Source organism: Maylandia zebra, linkage group LG6 (assembly GCF_041146795.1).
Source record: "Maylandia zebra isolate NMK-2024a linkage group LG6, Mzebra_GT3a, whole genome shotgun sequence".
Classification (NCBI taxonomy): Eukaryota; Metazoa; Chordata; class Actinopteri; order Cichliformes; family Cichlidae; genus Maylandia; species Maylandia zebra.
In genome coordinates this window covers 35,204,917-35,219,979 of record NC_135172.1, presented here as the reverse complement: position 1 = coordinate 35,219,979, position 15,063 = coordinate 35,204,917, and the positions used below count along the sequence as shown (strand labels likewise).

The following is a 15,063-nucleotide window of genomic DNA, read 5'->3' as shown; positions in this document are numbered from 1 at the left end:
CCCAAATACCTCCCAAATTATAGTAATAGTTAAGAACTGAAACACAAAGTAAGCTGAAAATAAACATTATAAATAAATAAATGAATAAACCTGCTCTGTAAACCAGCAGAAACAAAAATGTATTGTAAAATACTTAAAATGGAAAAATAAAACAGTTTTGTAATTTTATTACTTTTGGATTTTATGAAATTTTCACATCTTTACTTTTATTACATTAAAAAAAGTTTAGTTTCAGTTGAGATTTTATTACTTTCCGTGTCAGCCCAGCTTTTGCTTTCATCGTAATTTAGTTGTACAATTTACTTAAGGTAGCTAAGTTAGAGCAACTTGTTAATTGTGAGTGCACGGTACGGCACTGGCATATATACTACATGAATCCGTTGCAAAAAGAAAAATGAGGTTATTCTAAGTACTGTGCACTAACTTAGCTATATTAAGTAAACTGTACTTTGTATTTTGGCAATTTTTTTAGATTTTACGGTTATATTTAGAAGTTGAAACAGGTACAATAAAAACGAATACTGTGACTCAGTACTTGAGCATGTTGGACTCAAGACATTTCCTATACATTTTTTGCAGTGCTTATTTTAATCAAACTTCACAAGTCACTTTTGTTGGTTTTCCCTTTTAAGCAAAAGTCCAGTTTATATTTTTATTTCAGTTAACCGGTTTTTGTTTTTCCATTTATAATAATCTTGATTATATATATATCTGCACTGTGTTTAACAGGCATCGCCCCCACAGTCCCGTTGAGAGGATCCCCCATTGAAATCTACTCCGGTAACATATTGGATTGGTTTTTGCAGTGATTACTGCACACAGAGCATGCGGTGCTTGGTGGGAGGAGGTGTCGCCAGAAGACAGAAACAATAAAATCTTGGGACAAAAATAGACTTGTCTTTGCAGAAGGAGTCTGCTGTTGTTGGGGGAAGCTCGTGGTTCTTTGGTGTTATGCTAATAACGCGCGTGAGTGTGAAATTTCCCGAGACAAAAGATGGGGGGAAAGAAAAAAATAAGAGGAAAATGTTGGGGGAAGGGATGGCGCACAGAGGCATAAGAGGGGAGCCTTAAAGAAATTGGACAACCCCGCGAGACTTTAGTGGGCGTGGACACCGAGGCGAGGGCTTCCTGCTCGGATGAACACGTGGTTCCGTGTCTGCCTTCCTGCTCGTCTGTCAGTGTGTGTGTGTGAAGGTTTCCAGCCCTTCTCTCACTCCTCTCCCTTTCATCCTCCCATACAGCAGACAGCACACCACCTTCTCCTCTCCTTCCTCCGTCCCACTCGCACCTCCTCATCCTCCCGCTACACTTTCCTCCTCTTTGCGACGGGACTGCCGACAGCCAGGCCGCGGTCACTTCAGCGTGGATCAGCTCAGAGAGGGAGAACGAGTGTGTGTGTGAGTGTGTGTATATATGTGTGTGTGTGTAAGTGTGAGTGAGTGAGTGCGTGTGCGCGCACCCGCCGGCAACCGGTCCATCCGCGTTATTCCCTCTCACCCCCTTCCCGCTATCCTGCCTCGTTGCTCGGTCATGACGCTAGAAGCGATCCGCTACCGGACCGGGTCTCTGCAGATCCTCAACCAGCTGCTGCTGCCACACCAGACCGTTTACGATGACATCCGCTCGGTGCAGGACGCTTACGAGGCCATCAAGTCCATGAAGGTACGGGGTTCTTCTTCTCCCCTTTCTCCAAACCTTCTCCTTTCACCCGCTCCCCCAGCCTGCCCTGCACGCCTGCCGCATGTGCATTCATTCCCGTCATGCATGTGTGGGGTTTTTTGTGTTGTGTTTTGTATGTGTCGGGTCTTTTGTGCTCTCACCGCTGCATGCATGCAGGCACACATACATGTGCTCGCCGCCGTGGGCCTGTATTTTTGTTTTTGGACCTACCTGCAGCATCGTCTCACCTACCTTTAAACCATCCGTTATTTATAGTTTTCACATCATGTGTAAGCGCGATAAAACTGGGTGTCTGCGCTCACTGAGCCACCCAGCCATGAAATATGCCTTCCCCCCTCTCTTCCTCCTCCTCCTTTCTTTGGGAGAGATTATTGATGAATTATTAATGACCTTTGCCAGGGTTTTTTTTTTTTTTTTTTTTTTGTTCGCGTTTTTTGGTTTTGTGCTGCACTCGGTGACACCTCCAGCTCCAGTTTGTCTCCACACCTGAAATCCTGAAATACCTGAGTGTTCACATACATGTAAGACGCTCAAGTTCTGTAACAGCTGGAGCATTTTAAGGTGTTTATTATTATCATTATTATTGTTGTTATTATAAGAGCCAAGAAGACACTAGACCTTTTGTCTTTCGAGTTGCACACACACTCACTAGCTGTTTGTTTGATCCTTTGTGTGTGTGTGTGTGTGTGTGTGTGTGTGTGTGTGTGTGTGTGTGTGTGTGTGTGTGTGTGTGTGTCAGAGTGAAGGAATGTGCCATAAGCAGAGGGGTGATGTCATGTTAATAAAGTCTAATGGTAGTGAGAGAAATGTCTCCAGTAACGGAGATGAGATCATTTTAATCAAAGCTGTCGTGACAACTTTTGGCTCTGTGTTCACCCACTTCCAGCTTTGTGCTGGAAAAACATTGATCGTCCTCTTTAAAACTGATGGTGATGATGATGACTACTGTCCTCTTCCTTTTCTCCTCCAGGTGCGCGGGGCTCCGGCCATCGCCATCGTTGGCTGTCTCAGCTTGGCCGTGGAGCTGCGGGCAGGCGCCGGAGGTGACGACCCTGTGACCTTCATCAGGGAGTCTCTGTGTCACCTGACCTCAGCGAGGCCCACCGCCGTCAACATGGGCCGCGCCGCCCGCGAGCTGATGGAGTTTGCAGAGAATGAGAGTATGGAGAAGAACTCTGAGCAGCTCAGAGAAAGGTAGACAGCAATTTGCGGTTTGTTGGTTATGTTTGATATGTTTGAGTGGAGTCACATTTAATTAATCGGATAACAGACAGTATTCTTCTTCGGGTCCTGCACGTCTGTTACTCCGGGACCTGTAGGCCACCTTACACTGATCAATCCCAACCAAAATCTTTGGCTGGTTTCTCAACTTCTAATCTACCTTAAAAAAACCTCTCTGTGGAGTAATTGATACATTTCTGCTGTTATGATCAGCGATTCACATGCATGCTGCTGATCCACATTTTTGATGATAGTTTCACATTACTTCCTGGTCTACTGATGGTGGTTTGGGGTCAGAAAACGCAGCAGTGTGCCAGTAAAGATGAGCAGGATGAAGTGCACAACAGAAGTGGGGGATGATGTCTGTATAGCAGTATATACCGGTACTGCATTGTTTCTTTGAAGGTTTGCAGGGGCTCTTAAGGAGTTCCCTCTCTCTTTGAGGTGTTGGACCAATGGGCAGTGATCTCGTGGGTTGCTGGTGGTTAGAGTGATTTTAAATAAATTTTATTTTTTAAAGCATGTTTTCTTCGCTAATGCATTAAAGCAGCACTGTTATTATTATTCCCTTTGATGTCAGAGTCTCCACATGTGGCTGACATATGAGATGCACATACCTTCTGTGCTATTTAAAATGAATGTGAGGAGCAGCTACAGTGAAACGTCGGGCGGTGTTTGTCTGTTGACTTTGCGTGTTTGATTTTTAAATTAGAACTTAATGTAAACACGTTTGCAGAGACTCTCGCTCGTCTCATCTCCTGAACTTTTTGTTTCACGGTGTGTGCATTTGCGAGTAAAAGACAAGTGGAGGACACGCAGGGGAGCTTTTTTACACTCAAAAACGGACTAAAAAAACTGGTTGAACCAAAAAAAATGTAAATAATCAGGTGAATCTTCTCAGTATCTGTTCAGCTGATGTAAATCCACTTTTAGTCCCTAATTACAGCTGGATAGATCATTCTTCATTGTTTACGCAAACGGCTCTCACGCCGGCCTTTGTCTTCATGCTTTAAGTGAAAAATAAACTCCCAGGGTTTCTGTCTTACCAGCACTGGTAGCTCACTTCTGGATTTTTTTGGATCACGGTGTTTGCATTATGGAGGTGGAATAACAAGTTAACCATGTCCCTGTTAGCCACACACAGAAGCACAAAAATGCTATGGAAAAAAAGACATTCCAGCCTTTTCCCTTTTTAAGGATATTTGTTTTAATTGTATCTTGGACATCTTGCTTGGATTGTATTACAGAATCAATGGATTGTGTTAATATTATTCTTGTCTGCAACATACCATGATCGTATCGTGAGTTCTGGTACTTCCCTTGGACTGGTGTTATGTCATGCGAGAGATTACTCCGTTCCCCGGCATTGGCCACGTGATGGACAATCAGTTAGATAGTCGATGACTGACAGATGTTCTAGATCTTCTACAGGCTTATAAAGAGTTCACCTGATCGGAGAAACGCTTTGTGTGGTCTGGTTTATGATTTCAAACCCAAATCAACATGGCAGCTTAACTGAAAACGTTCTCATAATGGACAAATGTATGTTTTGAAATCATTTGGTATCACAAATACTCCATGCAGTTGTTGAAGTTATCTTTATTTGAGATGGACATTGACTAGTTTTACAGATTTTCAGTAGTTTCCACCAGACCGGTTTGGGGTTTGTGGCCTGCTGTTAGGCACACAGTGAGAGCTTGGTTCATGTTGTTCGCAGTAAGTCGGTCTTGGTTCGAGTTGGACACTGCTAGAGGTGCCATTTAACTTTTATGGAGAGAATTTTCATTCTTGTGGGTCTTCTGCTTTCATTAAATGATGACCTCCAGCTTACACTGGGGAATTTTCCAGCTGAGAGTGACAAGCAAAGAATGAGAATTGGCACCGCCAAACCCTAAAAAAGGTGGAGTGCTGTCTTAGGGTCTGGGAAAAGTTGCAGAAAATGGATTGATGGATGTGTCTGTGTAGGCTTTCATGACATACAGTGGATTCCTGAAATCCCAGGTATTTTGAACTCGCACCCACACCTCGCCATATGTGACCTCAATAGCTCGCACAATGGCGGGGTGGGGCAATATCTCAGAGGTTTTAGTCGTCGGCCACGGTGATGGTAATTACCCAAACCACCTTGGCTCATGCAATGACTCGTGTGACCAAGATTGGGTTAACGGCTCCTAGAAACGCCTCCAAACAGGACAGACCCCACTAGGGGTTTATGACCTGGGACTCTCTGAAAGTTACGCCTCTTATCCAAGACGTTTCTTCAGTTCTAAAACGTCTTCAACAAAACAAAGACAAAAAAACTCCTAAAGACATCCAGTTACCTTCTTTCCAACATTTGAGGTGGGAAATAAGCCACGTGGTCTTTGGGTCCTAACAATGATTCAAAGATTTGCAGATTTCCTTGTTTTGCATAAAGTAGTGGGTAACTTGCTGGAAATGCAGAGCTATGTGGACACATGCCTTCACTCTGTGATTTGCACATCTGCTAAAGAATGGTTCAAACTGTGAATAGCTGGCTTTGTAAAAGTTTCATCAGGAACAAAAAAACATTTGCATTTTAAAAACGTTCATTTATCTAAAGGATTCACAGACTTTATGCTGTTGAATGCAGAGGCAAAATTGCCAACTGATATTGACTGATATTAATATTTGGCGATATCTGACATCAGGTGAGATTTTCTTAATTCAGACATGCGTAACAAACACACTTCACTTTTTTTTATGTGTACTTATTTGTGAGTCTTAATATATTGGTGCTGTTCAGCAATAATCTTTTTTTTTTTTTTTTTTTTTTTTTTGTTGCCACAGCAAATCATGAATTACTCGTTTACACTCAGCCCGACTGCTCGGATCAAAGAGTTTCCTCTGGTAGATAAACTATGCAGCATTAATATGCTCATAACATGATTGAATGGCGTTTTTTTTGTCTGTTCTTTACTTTTTCCATTTTCATTTATTGGCCATCATAAACGTCGATACGAGCATATCCGCAAATAGTAGGGCTGTTCGATATAACGATATATGTCGGATGACGATAGAAAAACGTCTATCGTTTCATTTTACGCTATCGTTTGTTTCGTGGTGTCGCAAAATAAACTGTTCACGGCAATATTTTTTTTTATTGTTTTGATGGTCACTGTAGTAGCTATATTAATTTCTTAAAGTTCTCTCTTTCTCTTATATTTAATATAACCACACTACAGACGGACAAGCGCCTGTTTTTATGGGTTGTCATTAGCAACAACGACGGTAACACCATCGCATGTCCGCTTGTTTATTTTCCACATAAAACTTTCACAATAAAGCTCAAGATCCTGTTGAGAATTTTCAAAATAAACGGAATCACGTGAAAAAGTATGCCGAGTATTGACGGATGAGAAGCAAAAAAAAAAAAGAGTCGTCAGGTGCTAAAAAATAAACTTTAGACTCAAACGTTAGAACAGGCTTTCCCCGCAGCACGCCGTGTAATAAATACTCACAAAGAAAACGGCGGCCGTTACAACTTATGTCTAAAAATGTATAGTTTCATGCATCGGTTAAAACACTCGACTCCAGCTACATGACGCCCAGCTGGAAACACTTCACCTACCTGAGATTCACAGAATTTACAGAAAATATTAAATTTTTTGTGATTTATACCGTTATCGGACGATAGATGTTTTATATCGGGATATGAGATTTAGGTCATATCGCACAGCCCTAGCAAATAGTTTTCTCTTTTACCTCAGAAGGGTTAAATGAGAATACAAAAAATAAATGAAAAAGTAAAGCTAGTGTCAGCCACACCGATATATCGGTCAGGCTCTACTGTCAGCTTTTCAGTTGTTTGCTCTGTATGAACTTGTTCTGTTACATGAAATCATCTCGGCTCTTCAGTTTTCCTCCTGAATGGTGTCTCCCGAGTTAGTTGCTGCTGTAACACTTCCTCATTTAACACCAGCTGCAGGTGTCTTGCTGAAGAAGTTGCAGAAGCTATCGGATCAGTTGTGAAGTGAAAATTGGAAAGCATCAATAGTATACATTTTTGCAGCTTATTAGTGTTAAAACCAAATTATCAAGTGGTAATTTTTACAGAGTTCACTTGTTAAATAGTGATTGAATAGCAATTTGATTCGTTTTTATTTTCAGACAAGTGGAAAAGAACACGTGTGAAAGACATTGGTGTTTCTTGGTGACGGAAAACGTTCAGTCTAGGTGGATAATGTCTGTCAGGGGCAGATGATGCAGCTTGTTTTTGACAGAAGGGAGTGATCTACTTTACAGTAACCCCGGCCTCAAGGCAGCGATTCACTTAATTTTGTGCAGAAAGCTACGTAGAGTTAAAAGAAGAAAATGCTGGTGCCAAAGCATGAATCAATATTTACTGCGGTTGCACCAATACATTCATTTCATGGTAACTGTTCCAGTTAAGAAGCAAGTGTTTCAGTTCATCAGTCACTGGCCTCTATGCTTATCAGTGATTGAATGTTTTCCTGACTTTCGTGTCAGTGGGCTGAACATAAGGGGGCCCTTGTCTTCGTCACCGTTTTTAGGTCAGGGATCAAAGTAACGCCATGTCAGTCGTTAGCATCCACTCAAAGGAATTTGTTGAAAATAAGCACTTTTTTAACAGGTATTTTAATTTACCTTTAAGCTGGTATTGTGCAGCACGCTCGTTATAATTTGCTTTCAAGGAGTCAAAAGGTCTCTTTGGACGTTGGCTGCTTTTTCACTCCTTTTGCACTTTTTAGCTGAACATTTTCAGAGGTTTGTTCGTTAAGCCACTTGGAACACTGACTTACGAGTCATTCGAGCCCTGTCCAAACAAAGTGTCCCTTTAAAGACTGTGGAAACTGAAAAGGTGACTAGCTCCCTTCCCACGTGTTAAATAAGTTAGATTTCCATTACAAAGCAGTGAGTCACATTGCTTGGGGTGACTGTAGCTCAGAGACCTGGTCAGGTAGAGCAGGTCACCCACTAATGGAGAGGATAGTAGTTTGATCCCTGCATGCCACATATCCTTAGGCAAGGTACTAACCCCAAGTTACTCTCTGAGTGTGAATGTTAGATACAAAGCACTTAAGCATAGAAAAGTGATTGTGTGACTGGGTGAATGAGGCATATTTGTATAAGGTGTACAGTAGAAAAGCTCTATATAAGAACCCGTCCATTCATCTGAGAATAAGTTGGGCTAAAGAGAAACACTGTAGTGGTGGAGTGAAAGACCTAGCAGGTAACCATGGAAGATTTATGTTACTTTAAACTTGGTGTGGTTTGAATTGTGGGCCAGTCTCCAAAAACACTTGTGCAAGTGTTTACTTGATAATGCGTGTCTGCAAGGTAAGAATCGAGACTGTGCAGCAAGAATAATGTAAGAAAGTGAGAGAAAATGAGGGAGATGTGGCACAGCTATGGCAGAAAAAGAGAAGGAACAGCATGAAGAAAAAGATTGTGTATGAGAAAAGCGGAGAAAGCAAAGTCATGACAAACAGAAACACAAAGCCGTATTGCTCCTGCAGATATGATGGACACATTGAGCCCACAGTGGCAGACATATATCCTCTTCTCAATTCCCACCTCTTGTGGCCCCCCTCCTGCAGTGTAATTGCCTGGATCGAAGACATGCTGGAGCGTGACGTCAATGACAACAGGAAGATCGGTAACTATGGAGCTCAGCACATCCTTTCTGGCGTCCCCAGGGACTCGGTGACCATCCTCACACACTGCAACACCGGCTCGCTGGCCACAGCTGGATACGGGACGGCGCTGGGTGAGACTGGAGCGCTGGCTCTGAATGAGAAAAGAAGGTGGTTGTTGAAATATTTAGAGCACTGTAACTGATATGAGTCTGTGTGTAGGCGTGGTGAGAAGCCTCCACGCGCTGGGCAGGCTGAAGCGCGTGTACTGCACAGAGACGAGGCCGTACAACCAGGGGTCCAGACTGACGGCGTACGAGGCTGTAGCGGAGGGAATCCCTGCCACGCTTATAACAGACAGCATGGCAGCTCTCACCATGAGGGAGATGGACATCACAGGTGTGTGTTTGTGTCCCATCACGTCTCCTTCACTTCACTAAAACCTCACGTTTTTTTTTTCTTAAGACTTCCTTTCTGCTGTTTTCTCCCTCAGCTGTGGTGGTGGGTGCAGACAGGGTGGTTGCTAACGGTGACACAGCCAACAAGGTCGGCACGTACCAGCTGGCCATCGCCGCTAAGCACCATGGGATACCTTTCTATGTGGCGGCACCCAGCACGTCGTGTGACCTGAGTCTGGAGAGCGGGAGGGACATCATCATCGAAGTGCGCCCCCCCGAGGAACTCACTTCTATAAACGGGGTTCCCATCGCTGCCCCAGGTAAGGCGTGAGGGATGTCTGTGCAGAGAGAGCACTTAAATAAGCGCGAGCTCGGTAGAGTATCGACAGGAAAGCATCAAGGTTGGAGAGGAGATGAGCTTGGCCCAGTTCCAAAGTCAGCCCAGAGGCTTAAGCACCGAACACACTCAGAGTTAAATTGGCATCACATGAAACGTAAGTGCCAGAGTGAAGGAGGCTGTTAGCTCATATGTCCTGCACAGAGGCGCCCTGTGGCCACTAATGTGCACACAAAGTTCTTCTGTCATCGTCCTTTTTATTTTCTCGCCGGGTTTTCTTTCTTGAACTTTCTTGCAGGCCATTTATGCGTCTTTAGTAGTCAGTGGCATGATAGAGATAAGAGAACAGAGTCATTTTCACACATGCACCACCGCCCACAGAGGTGTACGTGACACCGCAAATGTCAGACGCATTCAGGTGGGACTTTAACTGGTTTTTAACCTCTTAGCTCTCCAGTACAAAGTCTGTGTGATGTCATGTGCTGCTGAACAAATTATGGAGCTAACAGTCCGGCGTATTCAGTGCTAGTGAGTGGGTGTCATGTGTCTAGCTGCCTCTACATGGGGAGCTCCTTTCAGCTGAACCGCATGCATCTGAAGCAGACTGTTTACTGCTCTGTGCTGCATTACAGAAAGAACAACTGTGCAAAGCTGGCCAAAGTTCATGTGTGGAAATGGCCTGTGCTTGGACAGAAACACAGTGGAAATGTGTGAGGGCAAACTAAAGCCTGGATTATCAGTAAATATATTAATGCTATGCACTTTGGAGTGCTCAGAGCAGCCCTACTGAGCTCAAGTGCCCATATACCTTACGGCTGAAGCCCAGGTTTGAGTCTGACTTGCAGCCCTTTGGACCTGAGCCTGAGTCTGTCGGATCAAACCTTGAAAATGTATTTTAGTTGAGTTTGTGAGAGTTTAGTTGAGTCATTTAATCTCTAGGTACCCAGTGACATCACAGTAATTGTGCTGAATTAATGAGTACACAGGCCCCCGGGGACGAGGATGTGTGCTTGCACATTCGTTTTTTCCACTCTTTAACTTTCCCCACAGACTTTAATAATTATGAATTAACCTTTAGTTAAGGTTTTGGTGTACTAGAACCACACTGTTGCAGTCGTTAAACATTCCTTTACCACAGTAAAGAAATGCGTAACGAGCAGTGTGGGGTGTAGTCCTGCTGCTGTTTGAAGGAATAATAAACCCGAGACAGAAAGCAGGGTCAACAAACTCTGAGTCTAACTGTGGGAGACTCTGAATATCCAGAAAGGCTCATCAGACTTAGTTAAATCAACTCTGAGTATGTTCACCCTGATTGTAGCGCGATTAGGGAAAGAAAGCTATCATCAGTGGAGCTCCGATACTATGATTTACCCCGGCGACAGGTAAATATAGAGCACAGCCTCCATTTTAATCCAGTGTACTGAGAAATATGAACACGTTTCACTTAAAACCATGATGTTTAGTTTAAAAACAAGAGGGCAGTCCACTCAGCGTCCACTCAGTCATCGCTTACCCACTTTCAGTTTGTATTAACAGGAAAAGACGGAAAACCTAACACAAACGTACATTTTTAAAATGATTCTGCTTCTGACCGGGACAAAAATGCAGTAACAGCAACTGTAAATAAGAGTATGTTTTATTATGACCTACTTGTAGTTTTTGTACATAAGTAAGACTGATTCGGGTCTTTTCGAGTGGAAAAGATGTCAAACTTTAAGCTTTTTGGGCGTCTGTTTTGCTTGGCAGTATTTAATGATAATTTAATCCTAAGTGTGCAGACAGTGTTCGAAAACTCACATTAAGGCACATTATTTCAGACATAGTCTTAAAGTTATTCAAGCCTCTTTTTGACTCAGGAATCTTCACATCTTCAATATGACGAGACTTTTTTCATCACAGCAACAGATTGCGACACATGATTATTCATATTGATGATAGATTTTTATTTTTTAAATCAATCTTCATCTTGTTGTTTAAATCAATGTTTAAACAACTGACAAGGAGCACGTTGGGCTCAGTGTCAGACCGTTCAACTGGGTTTTAATTCTCAATATTGTGTTCAGTACAGCTAGCTTACACGCTAGTGCACTTGCATTATAATAACCTGTGAATTGTGTTGTGTGACTAACACCTCATTCCCGGCCGCTTCCTGCAGGTATCGAAGTGTGGAACCCGGCCTTCGACGTGACCCCTCACCAGCTCATCACAGGGGGCATCATCACAGAGCTGGGAGTCTTCCTCCCCTCTGAGCTCCAGGCGGCGCTCACCGGCCGCCTCACTGCCCTCTAGAGCCACTCGGCTCCTCCTGCTGGTCCGTGCACACCACTGCACGTTTACGTCACACTAAGAGACACTTTCTCATCATCACAGACGCTGCACAGTTGTATTTCTAATTGAATTTTGTTCAATACACAGTCACTGTTGCATTCAGTGGTGCACACAGGAAAAAAAAAACTTGTTTGTCACTTTTCCACATACACAGCTACATAGAGTCTCACTGCAGGGAGTCGAGTAGCCACACACATGCGGTCTCCCCTTTCTTTTAAATCCCTGTTCTGTCTTTACCTTTCACCTCCAAAGCTTTCCATTGCATCTGTCATTGTCTCTTTCAGCCTCTCTTTCCAAATGGCTTCTGTACCAACAAAAAAAAAAAGAAGCTCAGCTGGACTCGAACCCAGAAATTCAATTTGGCAAACAAACCTAAATGCGACCTTACGAAAGTCACATTGTAACAACTTAAAGAATAAAACGAAAGCCTAAATAGCACGACTGGTTCTTTAATTTGAAACAAGTCGTGGTTTCTAAAATGCTGCTACCTACTTGTAAATATATATATCCTTGCTGGTAGTGTGTACATATGTAGAAACTAACCCCCGCTCGTGAAACGCGCCGCTTTTTCATCCAAATAAGCGGTTATGTAAAAAATACATTTCGCATCTAAAAATGTTATATTAACATTTCATTTCTTTTGCTCAGTGTAGGAACTTTTTTGTAATAGACAAATTCACATTTTTAGCTCATAGTCTTAATATGGAAGAATTTTGTGTGTCAAAATAATTGAACGATCGGTCACGCTAGTCAGCTGAAGCCTTTAACGTTACATGGCTACTTTTATACCTCACTCCTTATTTGCGTTTTGCTCTTCCCAGTTATACTGTATCATACCACACATGTACTCTCGTAATAGACTTGTATAAACTGATCAGCCACAGCATTAAAACCACCTGCAGAAACGGGTCCAGATCGGTCTCTTTCTGATGCATCCCGCGGCCGCTCGATCAGATTTAGACCCGGGGAGTTTGGAGGCTGGTCAGCACTTTGGGCTGCCTGTTACCCTTCTCTGTAAGGAAGAATCATTAAAAAAAAATAGGAGTTAAAGGAGTAGTTTGCCTCAAAATTAAGGTTTAGTTGTTGGCTTGTGTGCACATCAGTCAAGACTTTAAAATAATTTTTCGATGTCAGCTTTCCTGCTTAGAAACGAATCTCTCTCCAGATGGTGCGTTTAACTACATCAGCCTCAACACACGAAAAGCTGCACAAAAAAGGATTTTTACTCTCACACTTCCTGCTCTGCGTGACGCAGCAGACGGACACAGCTGACAAGTAGAAGAAAGAGATAGTTGCTTTGATTTGACTCCAAGCTAATGGTTAGGTTGCTCTGTGACCACAGTGTCATCATAACAAACCGCTTTGCTAACACATCCGCCTTGATGGCTTGTTTTAACATTGGGTTAAGCAGCCTAATGATTATATTCCAAACCATGTGAGTGAAATCTCCAGTGTTCAGTCCTTTGTTGCGTGTCATACACCCACATCTCTGCCTTTATGTCAAGCTGCTCTTAACTGCCAAATAAATACCAAAATACTCTTTTAATATCTCTGTTATTTTGTGTGTTGTTAGTTTGTTTTGCCACTAAAGTGTGGAAAACAAATCAATGCAGTTTTAAAGCCCTCCAGTATTGACATCGTGATGGCGTTTCAAAGTGTCAGAGACACAAAACTTAGTCTAAAGGTGAAGTCTTAGATTTCAGACTAACTAGTTGGGCCATACAAACCTGAGAGACTCACAAATTTAATGTGGGGGTGAGTAGGAGCTGACTGTCTCTTTTTGTGGGGGCATGAACTACTCCTTTATGATGGAGGGCATCTTCTGCGTTATGTACTTTTACGCCACCACCAATGAGAATGTAACATTTAAGTCGTATAAATGTTGTTTTCGTTTGGGGCCGGACGTCAGACACTCAGCCACTTCTTGCCTTTGCGCTCACCTTCGAATGTGTTTCGACCGCTTGGACTAATCCCTCCTCATAAACTCCCAGACATGCTCGCGACTTGCCGAAATCTGTGCCGCGAGCGACTGAAAGCAGGTCGATATCAAGAAGTACACAAAGGTTTTGTTTTTTTTCTCAGAAGTTATTGTTTGACATTTCTGGCCCCTGAGTTTCTTTTCTCTATCCTGATGAAAGAACAGGACTATAAAGGAAAAATGAATTTCATAATAGTAGGAAATGCCAAACTCGTCTAGTGCTGAAACTATTTGTACAGGAAAAGAATGAATATCCTAACAATATAGCAGTTGTTTAAAGGGAACCTATTATGCTTTTTTCCATATTTTTATTCTTGGGCTCTAGTAGAGTAGATTTGAATGATTCACAGTTAAAAATAGTTCTCGTTTATTTTATTTATCCTCCAGTTCATATGCCATCTGAAACAAGCCATTTTAGCTCCTGTCCATGGAAGACCTTTAAGAAATCCCTTTATGAGCATCCAGCATTGTAACAATATGTGTGCATTTATAACAGAAAATAAAGCATTTTCACACAAAATACTAGTTGAAATTTTACACCCAATATTTGGACCGTCCTTCAAGTTAGTTGCCAACTTACTAACTGATAAATCCAGCATCGTTAGGCAGACTGATTGATGCAAGCCTGTGTTTGAGGTCTTGTATCGTGATTTAAATGCACTGAATTTTTGCCACCTGGCCTGCAAGCTTACGGTGCATTTGTCGTTGCGAGAGGCTTCGTAGAAACATCCCAGACGTCTCTTATCTGCGTGCTGACACCTAATCATTTACCCAAAGTCACCAGGTCCACACTGTTTGCTGCCTTACAGGTGCAGCCTGATTGTAGCTTACTGATGTAAGGCAGTAGTCCCCTCGCTCCGTCCTTCAACAGAGTTCATATCGTGTTGCCAGAGTGCTTAAAGGCTGAGGCAGGCAGTAATATTTTTTTGTGGTTATTAGACAAAAAATCCTTTAATAACCTTTCAGCATATTGTAATTCAAGTGCTCTCAGAGGAAACCAGACCTCTGAACCATCTCTTCACTCTGTTTTCAGGCTTTATTAGATCTAGCCTACGTCTTTGTTCAATCACAGGCCTAATGGCTCCTCTGCAGATGTGCAGAGGAGTCCTTTGCCCATACTTCAGATTGTGAAAAGTAGCAGAAATTCCTGAAGGAAAATATGATTTTCAAAATTCACAGCTTGCACTGCGTCGCAGTCTGGTTTTTTGTTTTGTGGTTTTCCTTGTATATTACCTGAAACTCGGCCATAGCAATTGAATGGTAACATTTTTGTTTCATTTGAAAATACAAAGCCCGATGGCATGTTGAAATCTCAGACTTGCCTGTTGGCGGCGTGTTTTATGCCTATTCAAACATTTTTGCCTCGTGCAGAAAGAACAAAACCTTGTTAAAGACACCCTAAAAACACAGACAGCGTTTTGATTTTTGTGCTCTGTGTCAGAAAATGCTATCCCACTCCTACACACAGTGTCACCACTCTTTTGTGAGTGAGTGGATTTACCTGCA

General features: G+C 42.6%; 1 protein-coding gene across 1 annotated transcript; it reads left to right on the top strand.

Annotated features, from left to right (window-relative positions):
- Nucleotides 1-1,077: 1,077 nt before the first annotated feature.
- Nucleotides 1,078-13,929, top strand: mri1 (methylthioribose-1-phosphate isomerase 1). The gene is made up of 6 exons (XM_004539024.3): nucleotides 1,078-1,662; nucleotides 2,651-2,874; nucleotides 8,481-8,650; nucleotides 8,739-8,915; nucleotides 9,010-9,234; nucleotides 11,407-13,929. Exons 1-6 carry the CDS (start codon nucleotides 1,531-1,533, stop codon nucleotides 11,538-11,540), a joined length of 1,062 nt encoding a protein of 353 aa, XP_004539081.1. The 5' UTR covers nucleotides 1,078-1,530; the 3' UTR covers nucleotides 11,541-13,929.
- Nucleotides 13,930-15,063: the final 1,134 nt, after the last annotated feature.

What these genes read in the sequence shown, in the direction of transcription:
- mri1 (XM_004539024.3), top strand. Translation starts at nt 1,531, where the DNA reads ATGACGCTAGAAGCGATCCGCTACCGGACCGGGTCTCTGCAGATCCTC. An exon ending in AGGCCATCAAGTCCATGAAG is followed by an intron (nt 1,663 to 2,650) that starts GTACGGGGTTCT and finishes TTTCTCCTCCAG; the next exon opens with GTGCGCGGGGCTCCGGCCAT. An exon ending in GAGGGAGATGGACATCACAG is followed by an intron (nt 8,916 to 9,009) that starts GTGTGTGTTTGT and finishes TTTCTCCCTCAG; the next exon opens with CTGTGGTGGTGGGTGCAGAC.